The sequence below is a fragment of the Cydia strobilella genome, chromosome Z (assembly GCF_947568885.1).
Source record: "Cydia strobilella chromosome Z, ilCydStro3.1, whole genome shotgun sequence".
Lineage (NCBI taxonomy): Eukaryota > Metazoa > Arthropoda > Insecta > Lepidoptera > Tortricidae > Cydia > Cydia strobilella.
The window spans coordinates 29340163-29365335 of NC_086068.1; the positions used below are offsets into that span (position 1 = coordinate 29340163).

A 25173-nucleotide genomic window follows, 5' to 3' on the forward strand; every position below is an offset into this window, starting at 1 on the left:
GTGGCAAGTTGTTAACCAAGTAACGTTTTGCTATTAAGAAGGAAAATAAAGTGTGATATGGCCTTTATTGCAAAGCCACACGAGCAGTTCGGCCGAAACGTGTCTACGCGGAATGGCTGGATAACTAAGTCAGGAGTGCGTGCTTTATCGTCAGTTGCCCACACGCCGGCCTATCGGCGCATATTGCATGCCGTAGGTATGATACGTGCACTGGCTAACTATAATCACTTGCTCTGATTTACTAAGCGCTACCGCTGTCCACTTTACTGTTGTAAGTGCATTACGTTATCTGCTTAACCCAAAAGTTGACCAAGCGATAAGGTCTGCACAGAACAATGAGTCCACGTGACATAATGCTTTGTGCTATCAATATCCTAATTGATGGTAGAATAATCTAACTTCCTGGTCTATATTGAAAATAGACGTAGGTAATCTATCTGGAATAAAGAACAAAGACTTCAAACATATAATTATGCCGTACCTACCTAATCTGTATTAAATATAATAGTTTTCATACAAGACTGAAGAATGATGAAGATGTTTGTTACAGGTTACAGAAAGCAAAGGCAGCAGAATGTTCGGAGGCAACGGGGGAGGGTATGCGGGCAGCGGCGACTGCGCCGAGGGCTACGGGCTGGGCTACGTGGCGGGAGGAGGCCGCCTTCAGCAGTACGCGCACTTCCCGCACCAGAACGTCTGGCATCACCATCACACTCCGCACCACGACACTTACGGTACGTACCACTGCCACAGTATTCCCGGCGGTCGAAAAACGTCCGCAGGCCAGCGATTGGACAAACCAATTGTTACGGTCGTTATATACGGGCTTTTATGGGGTCGTAGTTATAATGTTCCCCTTGAGTCGAACAACCGACTGCGTTCGGCGGTAGGAACTAGGCGCGGAAATACGGAGCTATAAGCACAGAATAAGTAATAGTATTATCATACAGAAAGGCCACGCACCGCCCCGCCCCGACTCGAGTTACCTCGCCCCGCGATTGCTGGCTTTTCGCCGGCCGCTCAGTTCGGTTAGCGACGCGGTCACGCGATGATGGAACGTCCAAAATGCCGATGTATTGTGCGATGATTGCCTATCAAATTGAAGAAATAAAGTTTTTTTTTTAAATATGTACTTAATAATACTTATACCTACGTGTAGTGTACCTAACATGTAGGTACCTATATAATACTGATAATACATCAAATAACGCGTTTTCTACAATCACATTCATTATTATTACTACAATTTGTCGAAATCGAAAACGTACGTCAGTGTACGTCAATATAACAGTATAAAAGGTGTGATAATATTTAGATAGGTACCTACCTACCGATTTCAACAACCTGTTCGTTGAACTTGTGAATGTTGGCTAACATTCAACTACCTATAGGTAGGTACGTAGTAATCGTAAATATTTTGTTTTTGTTACACTTTTATTATATCAAATAAATATAATATCTACATATAATCGTTTAAATTTATAAAAACAATAATGCAAATACCTATTTATAATAATTCCGCTTTCAAAGTATATTACAGTTGAGTGTAAGATTATAAACCGAACAAGGACCAATTGCTTGGTGAACGGTAGATTGCCCATACAATTTCGTTTGTTTACGTTTCGGTCGGGTTATCCTGCGTGTACACGGCGGACCGCGGCCTGCTCGTGTCACTTCAGCAGGCCTCGAGAATGTTCGGCTCCGCCTTCGACGTATGTCAGCGCCGCAAGAGCGCTGTGTGTGTTGTATTTGAAACTTTAATAGTGTTTGATGTTATTACTTCTTGGAAAAAGATAAATTAATTTAATGTTATACTTTTAGTTTTCAATTAAGAGCATTGTCCTGCAAATACAACATGTACTTTTCTTTCACATTTTGTGCAAATAATCCGAGGAACTCAAACCATGATTAGAAATATGAACGCTGCGCTGTTTTCTCATAAATATGACGGGCATAAATGGGAAGAATAGAACTGCGTAATGTAAATTTTGCGAACTTAAAAATGGTTTCTTTAATTAAGGAATAAAAATATTTAGATATTTACATTAAGAGTATTACGATCCAACGCTCCGTGAACTCAAAAACATCTAAGTGGCAGCCCTAAGCAGCTTACGCACACAATGACGCGTGTACAAACGTGCCGTTCACACATATAAACGCAACTAACGCAAGCGAGTTTTGATGTATGGCGTGTCCGCCCTGTGCTATAAGCACAACAAAGCAGACGTGTTACAATGCTTTTGCGAAATTGATAAAAATGTCCCACGCAATGCGATGTTATGTTTTTTATTTGTTTGTAATATTTTATTAAGCATAACCTGGTACTATCTGTTAAACATAGCTAATGAGGAAAATGTCTCGACAAACTTCCTGTACCTGCGCATCTCATGACAAGCGGGTAAATTACGATAGAAAACCAAGAACAGTCATCGAAAAACCTGGAAGATTTACAATAACATTTGTGATCGTCTCAAATTTATGATTCCCTTTAGTAGGTAGGTGCCTAAAGAGCGACCTTAACGTGTTCATACGCCGAACGGTACAATGACATGTTTAAATAGGCATCAATGTTAGTAGTCAGTAAATCCTATTTAATACTTAGGTATTGTATGAACGTATGCCTTATGCTCCGACGTACCAGTAGGTATCAATAGTACAAGTAGGTAGCTAGCTCAATGTTGCTGAATAAACATTAATTAATTGTTAAATGAATATTATGTAAAACTTATACAATTTTTTATTATTTTCCCTTCTATTTTTAGAGTATCAATTACGCACAAAAAATACGTTGTCAAAAAAAATAAGAATATTATTTTACTTACCTATACATCTTTTACAAAATTTCATTAAAAATTAAAACTACAATCTACGTATTTACTGTTCAGGAGCGGAAAAGCTATATCAAAGCAACTAAGATGGTTTAGATACGAGTATCTTTTGAAATAGGAAGGGCTATTGGTTACGGGCAACTAGGTTTTATAGGTATAGTTACATAAATCAGTTATTTCTTAAGAATTAAAGATGACACAGCTAAAATTATTATCAGCAAATAATGTATTTTTCATTTAAAATTAAAAATACGTCATGTATTAAATTATTTTCGGAAGGCCCTTACTACTTAGAAAATACCGATTAGAGAAAATTATTTAAATATAAAGTAAAATGTTTCCTCTTAAACTGTACATAAAAATGATTGGTGGCAAAGTAGGCGATTTGTCGTTCGCGTGAATCAGAAGCGATAAGCACTGCAGACGTAGGTAGCGCGATCAGGCCGTGGCTGATGTCAGTCCGCGCCCCGACCTCTGACCGCCGAGTCGCGCTATCGGTCACACAGCCTTCAGCTAATTTATTCCGATACCTACATCTCGGTACTACCTGCAATGGATACCATCCCATTACTGCCTCCGAGCTGGTTACAAAATATTATTATGACAGGTCAGTTACCTATTTACATTTTAATTAGTAAGTAAAATTTGTTTTAGATAATGTAACTAAATTCACCGGTTTTATTAATGATTTTCTTTTTATTTGGTTATACATATAATAGATGAAATAATATACACCAAGCAAACGAGGTCCACTAATGTTTATCTTGTTAGCAGGCAGTAGCAGCGTTGGTGGCGTCAGCTCCATGGCCGGCGGCCTGTACCCCCAGAACATGGTGATGGGTTCCTGGTGCGCCCCATACGACGCACTGCAGCGCCCTCCTGCATACGGTAACATATTTACCTTATATTTTAGGGTTTATCTGACTATTACTTAAACGCTATAATTTTTTAATAACTTTTAATAAACGCTATATTTTAATATTATATTTAAGTATAATATAATGGACACAGACATCAAAACGGCTGAATTGATTTTAATCACATTCATGTCCTATTATTATTACATAGGACGTGTTGGACCAGTAATCTTATATCAATAATACAATAAATATTAGTGTTTCCTTACAAAAAAAAAACTTTTTTGGGGATGTTACAGCTAACTATATAGTATGTATATTGGTTGTTGGAAGAATGTCTAAGATAATTCGAGCGTTGACGTAAGCGATACGAAATGGTTGTCTCTTTCTTCGTATTTTTTTATGACTTAAATATTGTATTGCTGGGATTTCTAGCATACTATCTAAAACAACCCCGATAATTTTTGCTTTTTTCTGTAAAACAAAAAATCTGTCAAAAATTTTAGTACGTTATGCAAAATGCAATAAATAAGTTTATATAGGTTAATAAAAACTTTTATAAAACAAAGATAAACCGACTTCAAAAAGGATGAAATAAAATATTATTCTTTTTAGGGTTCCGTGTTTAAGTATATGCGTTACCAACTGATATGTTTGAAGTCGGTGCCAAGCCAAATTTTGAACCATATATTCATAGTGATTTTGGTGCAATTCGATAAGGGTGCGGCTATATAAGTATGTACGTTGGATTGCCTAACGCAGCGTACTACGTAGGCGAACAACACGCGAACACGAAGCGGCGCGGTACGGCGCCTTAATTAATCCTTTGATACCTATAGAAGTGTCCTACGTGGGCGATCTCGTTGCGAACGCGAACACCTTGGGCCGGCCGCGCCGCGCCGCGTCGCTTCGCTTCGCGTTCGCCAGTGTTTGCCTATGTTAGACGCAGCGTTACACGACGACAATAAACGAACTTTCTGTAGGTATTTAAGAACACACCTCAGAACAGAATACACGGTTGAACCTTCTTGGCGCAGTTCGTACCATGTTTGTCGGCACATTAGTGTAAATCTAATGCGTTTATTTGTCGTCGTATTTTTTAACGAGCATTTGTTACTAATTCTTGAACAGTCTATAGCACGCAAGTATGGGAATGGGACTGAGTTATTTTCTGTCGCTTATCCAGAGGACTACATTTCAAAATATAAAACAATTCATGGAACCTTCATGCCAAATTTCAGCTAAAGCGGTTCAGTTGTTTAGCCATGAAAAGGTAACAAAGAGGCAGACAGAATTACTTTCACGTCTATAATATTTATTTTTGACTGGTATTGTTACTACTTGGCTTGGCAGCGACTTCAAACATATCAGTTGGTAACGCATATACTTAAACACGGAACCCTAAAAAGGATAATATTTTATTTCATCCTTTTTGAAGTCGGTTTATCTTTTTTTTATGAGTTTTTATTTTTCCATTTTTAGTTTTAAGTCATTGTTAAGAGCGTGACGCATGAATGAAAAACATAATCATGTTTAACTCTAAATTCGTAAACTTTATTAAATAATCAAAATTTCCCGCCACTGACCCAATCCTTCAGACCCCCCGACCACTCAACCTCACAGCACATCAATCCCTGATCACTGAACCCCTCGACCCTAAACCACCAACCCTTCAACCGCCATTCCCCGACCCCTAACCCCAGACCCCTTAACTCCTAACCATAACCCCCCAATCCTTTAAGAGGCCGTAGTCGATTTTGGAGCAAAAATGTAAAATTGATAGATTTAGTCGTTGAAATTATACACGTTTTGTTACGTAATATCTAAATAACAAGTATTGATTTCTATTAGCACGTCTTCTCATCTTGCCTTTTAATAATGAGGTCGCGAGCGTGCGTCACCGGTAATGCATGAAGAGAAGGGGCAGTTTTTAAAAATTCATCAAAAAATCATGGTGGTAAATAATACAAATTTATGTATAAGAATAGTTTCAGCAAATGTTGTAGATTGTTTAAGTATCAAAATTACGTTGAAATTAAGTCGATTTTCAGAGAAATTGACACTTATTTTGAAGTAATTTCTGGAAAAAATTGATTTCGTCTAACTTTCATTTACACTACTTCAAAGTCATAATAATAAAAATGTAGTCTGATAAACGTCAAGTACAGGATATGTGTAATACAAAATTACTATGTTTAGCAGTCCAAACTTTACGAAATTTACAAATAAGAGCGACAAAATCAGTGCTTTATGCGCGTTTACCTAAACGTCCATCAGAAAAGCAAACATTACTAATTTAGTGAGTCTGTTTTCAAAAAAATGATCTGATAAAAGGTAAGATAAGAAGACGTGCTAATAGAAACCAGTACTTGTTATTTCAATTAGGTAACAAAAGGTGTAAAATTTCACGGACTAAATCTATCAATTTTACATTTTTGCGACTAAAATCGACACCAGCCTCTTAACTCCCAACCCCTCAGTCCCCGACCCTTCAACTCTCCTCCCCTCAGCCCCCAATCTCAAACCCCCAAACACTAATACCCTCTACCTTCACCTCTCACACCTACCCCTCACCTCTCAGTCTCTTTGGTTGTTTCCAACACTCCTTACATCAAAAATCATAATACACATACGAGGGAAGTTCCACATTTCGTCCGTGGTCTTCATTATCAGTAGCCTTACCGCGAGTTTGACATTGATATATTCGCTATCATGTGCGTAACTTACTGTTTATGCATCTCGCTCGTACTGGCGCATGGCTCATATTAATGTACAAAGTAAGTTACGAGGACGCTAGCGAATATTTAGTGTCAAACTCGTGGTTAGGCTACAGTTGCACTACATCAAATTGTTGGTTTTTGGGAGGAAATGCTTGAGTTACTTAAGAAAACACCAAAATCACCATACACGTGCCTTTAAAAATTGAGGTGTTCCCTCAATTCCTCACGGATTCCATCATTAGATCAAAACCTAAAATGTTACGAAAACACCTTGGAGGTAACTTCTTTCAAACAGAAAAAGAATGATTAAAATCGGACCATGGGTGAGTAATCGCTGAAATCATTAACATCAAAACAATCATCATCATCAGCTCCACTTCATCAAATTGGTGGTTTTCGAGAGAAAATGCTCGAGTTGCTTAAGAAAACACCCAAATCACCATACATGTGCCTTTAAAAATTGAGGAGTTCCCTCAATTCCTAATGGATCCCATCATCAGAACAGCACCAGATTAATGTGGGACCACCTTGGAGGTAGTTCCTTTCAAACAAAAAAAGAATTGTTCAAGTCGGACCACGGGTCTCGGAGTAATTGCTGAACATCCTACATTAAGAAAAGTAGAAACCACACAAGTATGGTGAGGAAATGTAGTTTATAGCCTAGCATAGACCGTAATTTGGGACTAACCTGATGACGTGGTAGACTTTCTCCAGGGGCCCCTGATCTTGGTTCCTTCGATGATGAATGTAGCAACCTCATAGGCTGGAGTCGACAGACGATCTTCTATTTGTGCTGGACACTTGGTATGGTTTTGATATTGGGTTTTTGAGCTCAAGCTTCGGAGCGAGCGATGCGACGGCGGTTTTCGTGTTTTCGATGTTTAAAATTCATTTGCTTACTTTACATGTTCGTCTTTGGGTCACAAATGTACATATGTTTACCAAAATTCAACTTAATGGTCCAGTAGTTTCGGAGAAAATAGGGTTCCGTTTTTTCCTTTTGAGGTACGGAACCCTAACCAATAACCATCATCATCATCAGGTCCACTTCATCAAATTGGTCGTTTTCGAGAGAAAATGCTCAAGTTGCTTATGAAAACACCCAAAATCACCATGCATGTGCCTTTAAAAATTGAGAAGTTCCCTCAATTCCTCAGGGATCGCATCATCAGATCAGAACCAGATTAATGTGGAACCAACTTGGAAGTAGCTCCTTTCGAACAAAAAAAGAATTACTCAAATCGGACCACGGGTCTCGGAGTAATCGGTGCATACATTAAAAAAAATAGCCACAACCGAATACAGACATGGTATAGTATCTCTGAAGAGGAGTAATGTAATGCTGATAATAATGCCATCTCCTGGTTATGCTGGACATCTATTCCTCAGCCGTGGTGCCCTGCTGAGCTAAAAAGCGGTATCTCAATTGAAGATTGAATGCAAATAAGTACCTTAAATTTTAATCATAACGTTTCATTTCCAGTTCACTCGTTTTTGAGATACCGCCTTTTAGTATAAGGAGGGCTGAGTGTGGCTAGATATAATTATTGTGTGTAGATGGTGGAAAACAAAATATACCAAACAAATATTTAAGCAGGTATCTTAATCGTATTTAATTAAATCTAGAAGAATATTATTTTAATAAAAAATGTTTTGATAGTGTTACTAACCTTACGTTGCAAATGAACTAGGAAACAAATTAAATTTGCAACGTAAAAATAGTTTTTTTAATATGTAGTGCAAACACCGTACAATGACAGATTGACGTATTATCTATACATATAATAAAGCGGAAGAGGGTCGAAAGTCTGTACATGGAAGATATTCGAAAAAAAATTGGCTGGGGATACTTAGAATCGATAACAGAACACATTCCAACAGTTTTTAGAATTTTTGTCTGTTTATCTGTTTGTCTGTTTATCTGTTTGTCTGTTTATTTGACCGCGCTACAAATGAAAACGGCTAAACGGATTTTGATGCAAACTTTACTAATCTGTCGAAAAAATCCACGGCCAGGTTATAGGCTATAAAAATTTGAGAAATTTTACCCCTAAGGGGGTTAAAAAGGGGATGAAAGTTTGTATGGAGTTCAAGATTTATTTTAAGCTAGCAATTTGAAACTTCGTAAGAAGATATATTATTGAAATACAAGAAAACTAATTTCAGCGTTTTTGAAAATTCATCCCCTAAGGAGGTGAAATAGAGGTTGAAAGTTTGTATGGAGTTCAATTTTTTTTTGAGTGCGTTACTTGAAACTTTGTATAATGGGCATATTATTATAATACAGGAAAAGTAATTTTAGCGTTTTCAAGAATTCGTCCCCTAACAGGGTTAAAAGGGGGTTGAAAGTTTGAATCCATTACAAATGCTTTGAAACTTCTTAGAAATGTATGATAGACGATTACAAAAAAACTAATTTTGCCGTTTTTGGAAATTTAACCCCTCAGGGGGTTGAAAAGGGGATGAAAGTTTGTCTTGGGGTGCAAATTTTATTTTAAGCCAGAAACTTAAAACTTTGCAAAACGTTAATTATATTTAAAAGCAAGAAATTTTTTTTCAGCGTTTTTAAAAATTCATCCCCCATGGAAAAAGGGGTTAAAAACTTTATCTTGATAACTATATCATTTTAGCTACTAGGCCAAGTTAGGTATCGTTTTTGTATAAATCGGGTATGCCGAATTCATTTATGATATCAAAATGACACCATTCCCGAGTGAAAACACAAAAAATATGAAAAAAACTTTTTTTAATTTCTCTTTACGCTTAAACCGCTAAACCGATTTAAATAAAATTTAGTATAGAGATAGTTTGAGTCCCGTGGAAGAACATAGGGTAGTTTTTATCCAAAAAATGGAGACTGCGTTTGCATGGAGAAGCGGCCGTGCCCTTTCCTCTTAATAATGGTCATGAAGGTGGGTACTTTAAAAAAAAACATTTTTCAGTAAATGTTAAACGATTTGGGACTTATACGCGTTACCATGCCTTCCCGAAAAAAATCGAATCTTTCGCGAGTCTCGCAATGCATTGCGGCCACAAGGGGCACGGTCTCAGGAGTCTAAGAAAAACCACGGTGCGAGACTCAGTGGCGCTCTAGCCAGGCAGGTCGCTTCGCTTTCGGCTGAAACGGCAAGCCAGCGCGAGTCTCGATTGTGATCCCAAATACATTGTACGCAATACATATGTAGGCGCAGATCCTGACGGAGTGTGGCGCCGGAGAAGCCGTGTTCATCCTGCGTATCCCCCTCATTCCGAGCAACTTCCCGTTCCGCTTTAAGCGCCTACAGGTCCCCGTGAGCGTCTGCTTCGCTATGACTATCAACAAGTCGTAGGGGCAGACGCTACGCAGTTGCATTTCCCACCCCGAAAACAAAAAAAAAAGGGGCAGACACTGCCCGCCGCCGGCGTCATGCTTAGACTGATTTCACTGGAGGACCGATTTGGATGACATGATTTTGATGGGAACACCCAAATATTCCGAAATACGTTTTTCCGATTTTTATAACCACGACTTTCATAATCCCGATTATTTATAAGTCCGAAATATCAAAATTACGATTTTTAAAAACACGATGGAATAAAATCACGAATGTGCTATTTCCGAAAACTTTAAATCCGATTGTCACTTGACAGAAAGCTTAAAGTTCCGATTTTACACTTTTCCGAAAATATTTTTTTTCCGAATTCCTAAATTCCGAAAAATCATTGTCCGATCGCAAATAAAATAATTCGGTATTCCGAAATTCGGTTTTTTACAAGATTGGAAAAATGAAGTCCGTGATATTCAAATGAAGACTCACGTTTTAGTAATTATTACGGGTACCTGTCGTGCCGCGTCATGTTAAATTCGGCATAAAATATTTTTGGCATAAAAATTCGGCATAAATAAATTAGACAGAACTGCGAACCCGAACTGTTGCTAGAAGTGGGTTAGGTTAGGTTAGAATTGCGACCCCCAAGAAAACGAACTGTTGCCAGAAAAGTGGGTTAGGTTAGGTTAGAACTGCGACCCCCAAGAAAACGAACTGTTGCCAAAAAAGTGAAAATTTAAAAATTGGGATATTTAAAATAGGAATCACGTTAATTCGGAATAAGGGCAATTCCGAATTCGTGATTTTGAAAATCGTAAATGTTAAATTCGGTGTTTGCCACCATCGGAATTGTTATAGTCGGAATTATGTAGTTCGGAATTTACAAAATTCGGCTTTTTGGGTTTTCGGAAATATAAATCTTCGTGATTTTCATCATTCGTAATTATGACAGTCGGAATTTTGATGGGTCGATCATTTAAAAATCGGAATGATAAAATTCGACATTCTAAAATTCGGAATAATTTTTTTTCGGAAATATGTAGTGTACCCGATTTGGATAGGTACAGTCAAGGACGTAAAAATACAAAAATGGTACTGTATCGTTCGATATACACCTACTACTCTATGCCGTTTAAATCACGTCAAAAATTTGAATAAGGGCAAAAAAAACATTTTGGAGTGTAATTTTATTTAGTGGTAGCAAAGAGGATGTAATATTATAGAGCGGTACTGTCATAGTAAATTTTGTAACCACACTAAATTCACTGCCATCTATCGACACACTTTAAAACTAAAAATGAAGATTTATAAAAATACGATAAAATGTATTTAAATATGGATAAATGTTTTTTATTTTATTTGCATTAATTATTTTTATTATTTTGACCCATGTTCTTTCACTGATATGCGTTAAAATTGTTAAATAATAACAAACGAAACCGTTAACGCCCTCTATACGAGAGTAGGCAAAAGGTAGTAGCGACATCTGATCGAGAATCAAATTTTCGTGATTTTCGAGGCACGTTTTTTCCTTAGACTGTATCCATCTATTACGGAGTTATATCTATCTTTGGTGGTAGGTACCTAATTGTAAAATATTTTATCTGGACTACAGTCCTCTAGCGTATCCATTTGTCAACTTTACTTTAAGTTCCGTCTCCAGGGGACAGGGAGATAAATTAGGGGTGAATTAGCCGCTTACTGACACAGACCGAATTCCACGCAGGCGAAGCCGCGGGCACAGCTAGTGACGAATAAAAAAACCAAATTACGTTTGGTTTGACGGGAAATTTTGAAATTATTTCTAAGTTGGTTTTTAATATAAATTCCGTTTAAACATACTTTAGATCAGATTTATGTTAAGATATTAACTAACAGCGTTTCTTTATATCACAACCAACCTTCTGAGTTGTGTTGAGCTTTTACTCATTCAACCAAACCAACGCAGGCAAGATGAAAAGCAATGGCGGCCGCGCCGAATCTGTGTACCTTCTTGTATGTACATCGGTACAAGAACAAGGTAAGTAAATTTTCGAGTATATATATAGTGCTCCGGAACATTTATTTATTATTTCATCTTTATCAAAAGCTTTGATAGAGGCTTCGGGCAAAGCATATTTATGAAATGTTGGCGATGGAACATTGTAACATTTCAATAACAACCGTTGAACTAGCACCATTCTTAGTGCCCGTCTTTAGATACACGTTGCTCTGATTATCATAACTAAGATACTGTTTTCCGTGGCTAGGTCTTAATCTGATAAATCAACTACAACCTGCCAAAATTGGAAAGACCTACATCTAATGACAAAATCCAAGCACAATACCGTTACCTTTGTCGACATTTTACATGAATTATATCCCGATTCACTGATTTCTTGTTACCTAACATTAAATGTGACAATAGCACACCCTTAAAATGCATGCTCAACACTTGTCCTGTTTCGCTATAAAATACTCTTTTTATAATTTTGATAACATCTTAATTGTAAATATATTTTCAGGTACGAGTATTAAAAAGCTTCAAGAATAAAGTTGCGACACGGCAGGTATCGATAAGTTTTTCGATTTTGTCAATGGCAATTTCAGTAAACCTAAAAAAGGAAAAATCTACCTATGCGTTGTAACACCCAGATGACCGCACCACAAATTGTGGTTAAAAAGCTGGAATGTTCTAAAAACTATTAAATATGCGACCAAAAATGGATCAAAATGAAATCAATAAAAAGTTGGATCAAACTATCAATGAAGCTTTCCAAGTTATTTTGGGATCATGAAGAAGAAATGAAATAGGTTGCCTCTAATTATTATTTAAAACATAGTCAGGAAATAAATTGTTACATACTATATGTACATACCTACTCGCTGTTAAGATATTTTCACGCTGTATTTGCATTTGTCTTAGTTACTTGGAATGGAACGTATGTAAATAAGTAGGTACTTATAAATAATATATTGTACTTGATTCAACATAAGTTTTCATTTATTTATTCTGAAAAACTGATTTATGTAGTTTTCTAAGCATATACAATGGAATTTGGTACGACAAAGAAAACTACATAAATCAGTTTCCAATATTAAAATTGTTACTTGTAGGTAAAGAACCCATAAGTATGTGTGTGTGAGTGTACATGTGTGCGTGTTTACTGCATATACAGTCTCATTAGTTGAGAGCAGGACCGCTAGGGGCAGCACTAGTAGAGACGTGAATGTGAAATGTCCGAGAGTTTCTTATCTATTACAGTAATAACATATACTAATCTATGTACAGAACCTCCTCCTTCTATGAAATTGAAGTCGGTTAAAAATAGCACTGAATACGCTTAACGGCCATTCTCACAGAGTCTGGTGTTTTTGGGTTCTTTCAACTCAGAATTACTAGCATATTCAATCCTGTTGAGACAAAAAAAATGTCCCAAAAATTTGTATGAAAATTGTACATTCCACTACGTCACGAACATGCAAGTGAAAAAAATTTCTCACTAAATCGTGACGTAATGGAATGGACATTTTGGGACATCTTTTTTAATGGCAAGATCGAGATTCTTAAGTAGAATGAGCCCAAGAACGTCCAGATTTTAAAGGATTAGGTTTTCAATATTTATTTTAGAAAACGCCCACGTATCGAAATACTTCACATTCGAGCATCATTAATAGTAATTACTAATAAAGTTTTTTCAGAGAAATACGTATTCAAATATTAAATTGTGGGTACGAGTGCTGAAACGTGTTAATTTTTCCTTGACATGGACTTTATAGTATACAAAGAACTTTGTCCTCATGCTTTGGTCTTCCCGCTTATCAGTCTTTCTTATATCTAATTATGAAACGTTGTATGTTCATAACGAATTATAAGTATTTACCCACTACTTACATAAATCCACATAGGTATGTATACTACTTAATAAACTTTATATCCTTATCTTTAATGTCGAATCAATACATGTCTAGGTTATATGTACATCCTTTGTTGGAATCAGTAGAGTAGTGTCACACAAATCAGTAATGCTCGGTGAGGAGACTTATTTAGGTACTAAGGTACCGACCTGCGCCTATGGTATTTTTTTATTTTTGTAATGTTTAATATGAACTTGCTGGTTTGTCTGTGGCACTAGTGGACATGGACGCAAAATTGGAACCCATTCACAGTTATAATAAGTATGAAATGAAGTAGGCAAGCTTAAGAACCGGGTCTTCTTTGACGCAGGTAGTACCTTATACGATACCGCCCGCCCCACATCCCTTAACAGCTAATAGTCATTTAACATTTTAATATGAAATTTATTGCGTAAGAATACGATAAACAATAGCGAGAGTTTTCCAATGGAGATGGGTGATTTGAAGTATGACAGAGTATTAATTTAAACATATTAAACTAACATAATTTTCACTCAGACCTGCCTGTGACCACGAACGTTACGTCACGTGCACGCGATTAAATCCCATTTCAGTTTTAAAATTCTGGCTGAGTACCTATTAGCATAGAGTAACTTATACTAGAGCGGTACTGTCATAGTAAATTTTGTAACCCCAGTAAATTCACTGCCATCTGTCGACACACTTTAAAACTAAAAATGAAGATTTATAAAAATACGATAGAATGTATGTATTAAATATAGATGAATGATTTTTTTTATTTGCATTAATTATTTTTATGATTTTGACCCATGTTCTTTCACTGATATGCGTTAAAATTGTTAAATAACAAACGAAACCGTTAACGCCATCTATACGACTGTAGGCCAAAACTAGTAGCGCCCTCTGAACGAGAATCAAATTTTCTTGATTTTCGAGGCACGTTTTTTCCTTAGACTGTATCTATCTATTACGGAGTTATATCTATCTTTGCTATTAGTTTAATACGTTCTAATCTGTATAAGGTGCTTTGGGGTATATTCGAAATATTTTTAGGCGAGTGTAGAGTATGTTAGGGTTTGGGCTCGTAAGTCAGAACCTAAGAACTATTCCTTCCAAGTAATGACATCTTTGCGAAATTGGATATATTCGTTTGTGAAAATAGCGTAATGGTACGGAACCCTTCGTGTGGGAGTCCGACTTGCACTTGGCCGGTTTTTTTATTTATTTGCATCAATTATTAGGATTGATTATGTTATTAGGTAATAAATATTTTAGTACATACCTAATCTATTCGAAAAAGTAAAAAAAAAACATGCATTTCTTACAAACCATAATATTTATTTGCGCAAAAATCAACTGATAAGATAAACATAAACGCGCTCAAATATAAAAGGGTTCCGTACTTTTTGGTATTCGTTGTTATAGCGGCAACAGAAATAAGGTCAGTACGGGTAAGTGTACCTACGAGGCAAGTGTAACTGACCTTCATATTACGTAAAATAATTGACTGCTATAATCTGTTGTAATGAGTAAATAAACTATCAATTGTAATTTATTACTAAAGGTGACGTTGTCAAGCAATTTTGAGATTATCGTCTTTAATAATTTCAACTTTTTGTCTTTTTCGTTAGGTGTTCATACTCGCGCCGTTTTATTTATCAACAAAGCTCTTAATTGTTAATTGTGTCAAAATGTTACACTAACACTGGCCATAACCAAAGAGGATATAATAAGATAAAGCGGTATTGTCATAGTAAATTTTGAAACCTCTGTAAATTCACTGCCATCTATCGATAATTCGATACTTTAAAACTAAAAATGAAGATTTATAAAAATACGTTAAAATGTATTTAAATATGGATAAATGATTTTTTTATTTGCATTAATAATTTTTATATGATTTTGACCCATGTACTTTCACTGATATGCGTTAAAATTATAAATAACAAACGAAACCGTCAACGCCCCCTTTACGAGAGTAGGCTAAAACTAGTGGCCCATCTGATCGAGAATCAAATTTTCGTGATTTTCGAGGCACGTTTTTTCCTTAGACTGTATCATCTATTACGGAGGTATATCTATCTTTGCCATAACGAACCACATAGTTACGTCCAGAATACAAATTTACCTTGTATATATATAGAATATTGTACACGTTCGATTTTATCTGTTTTGGTCGCGTCACTGCATGCTAGGAAATTACTAAACTTGGCGTTTAAGACTATTAGCCACCAGAAAAAAAGTTATGAGCTAAAAACGATTTACGCGACGACGTACCTCATTCGTACGTCACCAGTGGTGGTTAAGGGTTATACATATTTCCAAAAACATTAGATATCTATATTAGAATCTATATTCGGTTTTGCGAGCCATATACGTGCTCATCAGAGGAAATTGTAAAGGTCGCCGTTGTCGGACACAATATGGAGGACTATATATATTAGAAGGACTTGACTTTTTAGGCAGGTACTTCCCTACAGGAGGTTAATTTAATATTTTGTGTAAGATTTCTTTCGATTAATACCATTAACTAGTAAGACTACAATTAATTGTATGTGATAAACCCAGAACTTTGCTACGTACTCGTAACCGGGATAAGGATACATTAACAACATAGGCACTTACTGGAATCAATTGTTGTTTCCTTAATTATTGAAATCTGTTGTTACCCGACCACAGAATAATCTTTACAGTTTCAGCTCCCCGTCTACAATTAATCACAATTCCACCTACAATAATAAGGAAACTTTTAAATGCATAGGTACCTATGTACTTACGTTAGCTTATTAACAATGAATTTGCTTATGTACTACTTTAGCTCCTTATTCCCAAAGTAAAAATAACATTCCTGTGAATCATGTGTATCGTATGCTTGATTCTATTTTGTGAGCATGGCTGAGTGTCATCAGATTTGTCAAAAGGAGGCCAATTTGAAGATTTTTTATGATTAGGTACTCGAGTGTATTTTAGTTAATTCCAGTAACTTTACTCGCTGAAATGCAATTCGCCAAAAAAAAGTGAAATAGTTCCTTTATGTAACTTTGTTATTTACTTGCCGGTGTAAAGCATACTTGCAACCTTGTTATTTTACATTAAGAACTCCGTTATTTAAGTACTACAGTTCGGCTAGTTATTACTAAATATCTCTTGTTTAGCGTTAACAAAACAAAACAGTAAAAATATTGTAGGTATTTGAAAAGATAGGTTTTAATAGTCCATTGGCGAACAGATGGCGGTCTGGAATCTTACGAAGAGGGTCGTGAGTGTGTTAACTGCGGCGCCAATAACACCCCGCTGTGGCGCAGGGACTCCACGGGGCACTACCTGTGCAACGCATGCGGCCTCTACCACAAGATCAACGGCGTGAACCGGCCGCTCGTCAAGCCCAGCAAGCGGCTGGTAAGTGCAACAAACACATAGTAACGCGCTCTGTTTTGGAACAGGTGCGGACGCGGAGCTACTGACGCGCTTCTATAAGGACGGCTCCGTGCAGAGATGGATGAGTGTGGAGGGCATGGCCAGGGGCATGAAGAAGGTGAGTCGGTGGCGTGTAGACTAGTGCATGCTCCCTGTCCGTATCCTTTCGACACCAGCTACACTCCTCGCACGCGCTATCAACTTCTTTTCACATTTTTTTGGCTTTAGCGAGTGATAGGAAACTACACGCCTCCGCTCCCTTCCCGATAGCTGAGTCAGCATTTAGATTAATGTGGGATCCGTTTTTGTTATAATGTCACTATTTAAAATAAAACCCTGTGTTTATAGTTAGATAAAGTATAGCATTCTTAATGAAGCTTCGGAAATGTTCTGTCGTATCTCGGCACGCTCCGTGTCGCCCACGAGCGTGGCTGATAGCAAAGTGCTACGTTTTGCACTCTCGCGATCATAAACATAAACATCACAGTTCAACTACACGTGCCAAGATAATCTAGGTATCTTATGTAGCTCCTAGGGTTCCCTAACCAAATAAAAATAAAAATCGGATATGATATCAGTATTTCAGCAAAGCCATTTTACAAAGTTGAAGCGAAAATAACGGCTTGTCTTTCGCGACACTGGGACTAATCCTCCTAAAGCTCCTAATACCCTTGGGGTGGGTAATTGGTTGCACGTGCTTGTTTGTTTGTTTTATTTTATACCTACATAGATACCTAACTAAGTATGTTACATCGACATACTAATCATCAGATAGATAGGTTTACTGCTCGCAGATCCTTATTTGGTTAATGCAAGGTCATAACTAATTGCAAAAAGGAGAGCATTAAATAATTGAATGTCCCCTAGTGAAAAAATAGCACTATAATATTACATTACGCGAACCCAAACACTACTAGGACCAACGCGATTACTGCGACAAGTAGATAACGGAACGTACATGATAACGCAACCAAGCCATACACAGGGAGCACTTACCGGGAGACACATTCGCCGATTGCAGGACATTATCGACATTGAATATTGAACCTTGACTAGCAACCATCAATGGCTTATCACGATGGAAATGGGCGACGTTCACAATGCGTTGATAGAGATAGCTATGTACGCATAGTGATGATAGAACCAGAACGTCGTCGGCCTATAGCGTGCGGCTCCGCCCGCACCCGCGGTCGCGCGCCGCGCCGTACCGTGTGCGCTCTCGGTAGCAAATACGGATTACGGAACCGTTAATATACCGCAACTCACCGACGCGGTGGACAGTAACATTGCTTGAGTAGGCGTTTATAGACAGATTTTATGAAGCTTTAATTGTTGTACACTTGTCATACTTATATACTGTCAAATTTGGTGATGGGCTGATGGCGCTTACATAATTTTTAAGGGTTTTAAGACAATAGCAATATGTAATTTATTATACTTACAATGTTCGTACCTCCGCAATGTGCAATACATTTTCCGACCATTTGTTGGTACCGGTATCCGACTAAGATGAAATTTTAAATATTAATGTATACTCGGTGCCAATTCTATAACACTGCAACCTAATCGAATTTTGACTTATTGGTGGAAAGTACATGACTATTTAAAGAAGACGATAAAAGCTTATCTCAAATTAAATTTTACATAAATAATTGAGATAAAGTACTCCAAGTAATTAAGTAGGTGAATGTTTGACCATGATGACCACGCGGAAATAAGTCCTACCCAAAGGGTAAAATCGGACCCTTATTACTAAGACTCCACTATCCGTCTGTCTGTCTGTCACCAGGCTGTATCTCGTGAACCGTGATAGCTTGACAGTTGAAATTTTCACAGATGACGTATTTCTGTTGCCGCTATAACAACAGATACTAAAAATTAAATTTATACGGAACCCTCGGTGGGCGAGTCCGACTCGCACTTGTCCGTTTTTTTTAACCGCTAACTTAAGTACATTTAAGGAAACTAAATAGCTGTTAATTTTCAAAAATTTGTATATTTTTATTATTTTTCATAAAACATGATTACATGCTGCATATAGCGTTGTTGTACCTGGCATTAACTCAACCAAACAATTTAAAAAACTATGACATATCAATATCATTTCGAACATCGATCGTCCGATCGTATAGATAATACTTGTGTTCACTAGCAAACTATGTATAAACTTAAACTAAACACTAATCAATGTGTAATTAGGCCCCAAGGCATGTGTATACGCTCGTAGGGGCCTTATCAGATAACAATAAATTATTGATTATCTCAAAAATGGAGTTACCTAATTGGAATACCTATGTCTTTGAGAAAGTAGAAATGCACCCTTGAAATTAACGGAGCTTTGACAAAGCAGGGTGTATCCCTTTAACGGGCATAAGCGTATCAGAAATTACGGAAAATAAAACCCTGTCACTTTGTAATGAAGTTCAAAATCATTATTAAGTATAGGTTGGTCATTTTGCCATATAAAATCGAAGTTTGCCCGAAGGGGCATGCCACATGTTATAAAGATATTGTATCGTATGTAATTACGAGTACAAATAGTAGCAAGTAATCACAATAAGGCCCAGTTCCGTCATATCAATCTTAATGCATCTAATATTGCATGAATGTAAATGATCAAGTTTCGCTTCCTGATAATGTGCTGGGTATGTAGTTACCTACTAACCTCACCACTGCATAGCTAATTAGAAATGATCATTGTGGGTTAATTCGGGTAAACCGAGACCGCGGCATACGAGTACCTATATTCACGGTTTTATCTGACAAAACTCATATATCGAATCGGTACACTTATTTGCAGGCATATCATTATTTTCAAACCTGATCTGCACTGCATTAGGTTACAAATAATGAATTATAATAAATGAAGGCTACCGCGTTTAATTTCGCTGCTAGGGACGCTAGTGTAGATGGAGGTCTTTCAAAATGTAAATTGCATAGAAGTTTGGGGGATTTCAAGCTTTTTTATCGGGAATTTTCACTCCTTATTCATAATTGTGGTAAATGTTTGTCCATCTTTGATTAATCATGGTAAACAATAAATATAGACATGGTAAACAATAAATGTTATGGTTTAAAAAAAAACAACTAAAATATATGCAAAATTAAACAGATTGAAAAAATGACACATTTAGACGTTAAAATACCTTTGTGTATTGATTTTATAAAAATAAGCATAGAAGAATTTTGAGATCTGTTTTTCTGGACCTACATCTACAGTGGCGCCAACTGGTGAGCACAAAAACGGTAGTCCTCATTAAATAATGAATAGATTAAAAATATTACCTTGTTGCCGCCGTGATGTCATGCATGTAGTACCTACATATGTCAGACAACGCTATTATTAGAATAAAAACAAAATATTTATGATCCTAGTACCGTAAAATGGTCCTACTTTGCTCCAATATTTGCTCCACTTTAAGGAAATTTTGAATATTTTTTTAGACTGTTCAGTATTAAATATTCTTACGAATTGAATATTAAGAATAACATCTTATGTAACATATTTTATCGGTAAATCAACTTTATGAAATGTTGTTTAATATAAAAGGAGCACAAGATACCCATTGTTTGGGGTATTTTTGCTCCTACCTATAGTTTACTTAGGGGTGCAAAGTTACCCCATTGTGCGGCAAATTAATAGGCTTCGCCAAAAAAGAGAGATTAATTTTATGACTAACGTAGCAATTCAAAATATATATAGAATTTCGTTTATCTGAGTATATAAATAACCTACAAACAAAGAACCCGCCTAGCGGGTCGATGGCAGTGAATATTGTGCGAAGCGCTACGTCGTAGACCGTAGCAGCAGCAAAGATTAGTACAACGCTCGCGAACGAGCATTGACTCAATGTCATACGTCACTCGGTTAAACATAAAATGTGCTAGGCTAGACAAAGACGAGGGATACCGAGTATTGAAGGAACTGTTAGTCCGGAAATAAGGGGGTTAATGTGGCGTAAGAAGGTAGGTGTAGTGTAGTGTGTAACGGGTTGCGTTGTGCGTTGCAGTCGGCTGCGCGGCGCCACGGGCAGTGCTGCACCAACTGCGGGTCGCGCAACACCACCCTGTGGCGGCGGAACAACGAGGGCGAGCCAGTCTGCAACGCCTGCGGACTCTACTACAAGCTGCATGGTATTAATCGGTATGTACAAATACTTTATTTTTTTGATACAGTTTTATATGTATACATTTTATACCTTAATCCATTGCAATAATTGTTTATTTAATACAGTGCAAGCTTACAGTACTACACCAATTCACTTACACCCTAGAACAACAGATATATAAATGTCAGGAAAATTACAAAAAAGAAACATGCAAACAGATAAAATGTCAAGAAAGATACAAATTCAGTCAAATAATTACAATAAGTTTATAAAATGTCAAGAAAGATAAAATGTACAATTCATTACAATTAATTTAATTACAATATTTAGAATTTAGAAAATGTCTAGCAGTATTGCATAAGTATGCTAAACTATTAGCGAACATGTCGGCATCTGTGTACTGAGCGAACATTGAATGCAGTCATTAGAGTGCGCGAGGTTTGAGCGTGCCTCGCGTAGCATGTGCGAGCGGAAGACCGCTGCAACAGGCATGGCCAGCGGCGCGGCGCTACCGCCCCGTCCACGTCCTGGGCTATCCTCTTAGGAACTACCAATCTCAACCTCTCCAACACCTCTGGACTGTCGACACGATGATGAACGACCGAGAGATAGTGAACCAAGAGTAACAACTTCCTCCTCAGTTCGAGTGTATCCAGACCGACCATCCCCGAGACAAAGATGGAGGGATACAGGTACGGATAGTACCCATAGGCTTTTTTATATAACCAGCGAGCAAATTTGCGCTGTATTCTCTCCAACATTAGAGAGTACTTGTCCTCGTAAGGGTCCCAGACAACAGCACCATACTCTAATTTGCTGCGCACATATGCATTATATAGAACTTTAGCCACTCCAACATGAAATTGTTTACATATCCGCATAACAAATCCTAAAATTTTACTAGCTTGGTTACTAATTTTAATGACATGTGTGTGAAAGTCAAATTTATCCACAAGAATTAAGACTAGGTCGCGGATTTCGCTAACTCGCTCCAGGGTGACATCAGCTAAACTGTATTGAGTTAGGAGTGGCGAACGTTTGCGTGAGAAAGTTATCACCTTACACTTACTCACATTAAAAGGTAACCGATTTAACACACTCCACTCGGTTGCAGCATTGATATCAGCCTGTAATGTCGCACTGTCAGCTATACTACTGATACCTCGGAACAGCTTCAGGTCATCAGAAAAAAGAAGGCATTTAGCAGTGCGAGTCACGTCAGGCAAATCATTTATCATAAGGAGAAACAGCGTAGGTCCCAGAGTACTGCCCTGACTTACTCCAGACCGGGTGTAGTAATCGTCTGATTCAAAACCGCCCACCCTGACATACTGTTGTCGATTGGACATGTAACTAGCGAATAATTTTAAAAGTTTTGGCGTAAAACCAGCTAGTGCTAGTTTCCCCAACAGAATGTCGTTGTCGACCAGGTCGAAGGCCTTCCTGAAGTCGAAGTACGCAGCATCGACCTGGCGTCCCTCATCCATCTCTTTGCAGACATAGTCAGTGAGAGCTACGAGATTAGTTGTTGTAGACCGGGACTTACGGAAGCCGTGCTGGCTTGGGTGCAGACGCTCAGCCACCTGACGACTTATGTGGCGGTTAAGTATGATTTCGAAGACTTTTCCAAACACTGGTAGAACTGCTATAAGTCTAAAAGAGGTAACGTCAGTGTCCGTCTTCCCTTAGGAACTGGCGTAACTCTGGTGGTTTTCCAACAATTTGGATATATGGACTGATTTACCGAAAGGTTGTACAAGTGCAACAAAGAAGTCTTTAAGGCAGAGTCACAATCTTTAGCCAAGAATACAGGGATACCATCTGGCCCTTAATAGCCATCATGAAGTCAGTCTCACAAACAAAGGGAATTAAGGTCGACCTTGAGTCGCCCGAGGAGTAAGCTACACGCGCCGCCGCTGCAGCGTCTAGGCATGGCTTGTCCTGTTGGAACACTGAGCTGAAGTACCTAGCGAATGCATCCGCAGCAGCCTGCCCTCTCACTATCTCACCATCAAAACGAAAAGAGTCATCACCGTGATGTCGTTCCCTTTTTTTGTCCTTAACGTAATCCCAAAATTTTGCCGGACAATTCAGAATACTATTTTGGAGATTGATGATGTGTTGCTTATAAGTTTTATCAATTAAATATTTCACATGCGCTCTATAATATTTAAACAAATGTCTATTAAAATCTTTGCCCTCACTCCTGTAACGCTTCAAATGGAAAATCTCTCCAGTGTACCATTTTGGATAAACATATTTGGAATGGTGTCTAGAGCGATTTTTTAGGGGAACAAAACGATTGATGCAGGAGTAAAGTTTGGCATAGAACATTTCAGCAGCACTATCGACATTATTGGAGACTAAGAGATCGGTCCAATCAATAGCAGAAACGGCCAAATACAGTGATTCAAAGTCAGCCTTATGCCAGTCCCAGTCTGGACAGGAACCCGCGCGTGGAGACGGTGCCACCGCCTGCAGCGGCGAACGCACGCCGCACGGCAGTGTGGCTGAAACCATAAGTGGCGGGTGGTATGCATCCATAGGAACTAACATTTTAACTGCTCCCGCGTATACCGTGACTCTTTCTCCATCCAGATCACACAGCACGAGATCCAACATGCCTCCATGTTCATTTACAATATTTTGACACTAGTAGCACACGAATTAAGATTAAAATCACCGAACATTATAAAACACAGATCGGGGTACGTACATACTACATTTTCAATACATGTCAAAACATTCAAATATTGTTCCGCATTATAGCTTGGCGGCAAATATAAAAATACAACATAAAAATGTAATATTATTAAAAGTAACAATAGCAAATAACAATTCCATATCAAGCGTAAGCCCATCGATGTCATGGAGGACACGCATGGAATATGGCTCCCGCACAGCCAGCAGCACTCCGCCCCAGCCGGCGTCGCCCGCGCGGTCTCGGCGCGCGACGCGCCACCAACTGGGGAAAAGCTCGCCGTCGCTAACAGAGCTTGTCAAGAATGTTTCCGTTAAGGCAATAACGTCACAATTACACTGGCTAACATTCTTAAAAAACATATCTGTTTTCGATCGCAATCCCCGAACATTTTGATAATAAAACAAAAGTTTCTTATGCCGGGGGCGGGCCGCTGACGCGGCTTTTCCCCCGGCCCGAACGAAAGTTCTGTCACCAATATTAGACGCATATACCTTCGGCCCAGTTATTAGCTGACAGCACCAGCTCAGAGAACTTTGTGGGCCCCCCAAGTTTAAACGATGAATAGTTCCCACGGGGTTTAAGGGCATCAACCGTACACACATCACTTTCACACATAGTGTTCAAATGAGTCCGCACATGCTCCACTGTAGTACCCTCCTGGACGTAGCACAGATGCAGTTGCTGCAGACGCTTAGCAGATAAGGGAGTTGTGCCGGGCGGAGCCGTGCCGCGGCATACGCCACCTTCGGCGCCCGCTCGGCCCAATATGCGTCCGTTAACACTGCTACCACGTCTGTGCCCTCGGTCGCCGCTGCCAGAGTGGCTGTCACCCCCGGACATGCCTTCGGTACCATTACCACCTTGAACTCCATCGGAGGGTGTGTTAGACATCCGCCCTCTCTTGTACTGCACATTTTTCCAAACTGAGTCGTTATCTGCTATAGCGAAGGTATTGCCAAAACTATCATTTTCACTTGCATCACCGTTAACAAGGGTTACTTTCCTGCTCTCCTGTGTCTTGGCACTCTTGGCTGCAGGTTCTGAATGAACTGGGGGAGCACTGTCTGGAATGAGTTGTTGTTTAGGGCCAGGCGCAGTCAAATTGTTAGGGGAGTTTACTCTACCAACGGAGGTGCCAGTGGTAGAAATAGGCAAGTTCAATTTAGAAGTTTGAGGTTTGGGTGGTGATTGTGCAGATATATTTGCCGGCTGCGTTTTCTTACATGTGGTAGACGGTGTTACAGATGCCGGCAGGGTGGTGAACTCATTTAGTCTAGTTAATAGCGCGGCCTGGGTGTTTAGAACCTCATTCATTAATTGTGTAAGCTTGTTCGTCTTGGGCATGACGGCATCTAAGAGCCACGAAGGGTCG

General features: G+C 38.3%; 1 protein-coding gene across 4 annotated transcripts in view; it reads left to right on the forward strand.

Moving 5' to 3' along the window:
• Positions 1 to 570: 570 nt before the first annotated feature.
• LOC134753697 (GATA-binding factor A-like) overlaps positions 571 to 25173 on the forward strand; it is a 33872-nt gene continuing 9269 nt past the window's right edge. The window contains exons 1-4 of one of the 4 annotated variants that reach the window (XM_063689629.1): positions 571 to 734; positions 3603 to 3716; positions 16801 to 16970; positions 20999 to 21132. In XM_063689629.1, the coding sequence (XP_063545699.1) occupies positions 575 to 734; positions 3603 to 3716; positions 16801 to 16970; positions 20999 to 21132 (578 nt within the window). In that variant the 5' untranslated portion in view covers positions 571 to 574. Of the gene's footprint in view, positions 735 to 3177; positions 3436 to 3602; positions 3717 to 16800; positions 16971 to 17014; positions 17107 to 20998; positions 21133 to 25173 lie in introns of those variants that run through there. The other 3 variants (XM_063689630.1, XM_063689631.1, XM_063689632.1) reach the window with 3 other exon arrangements.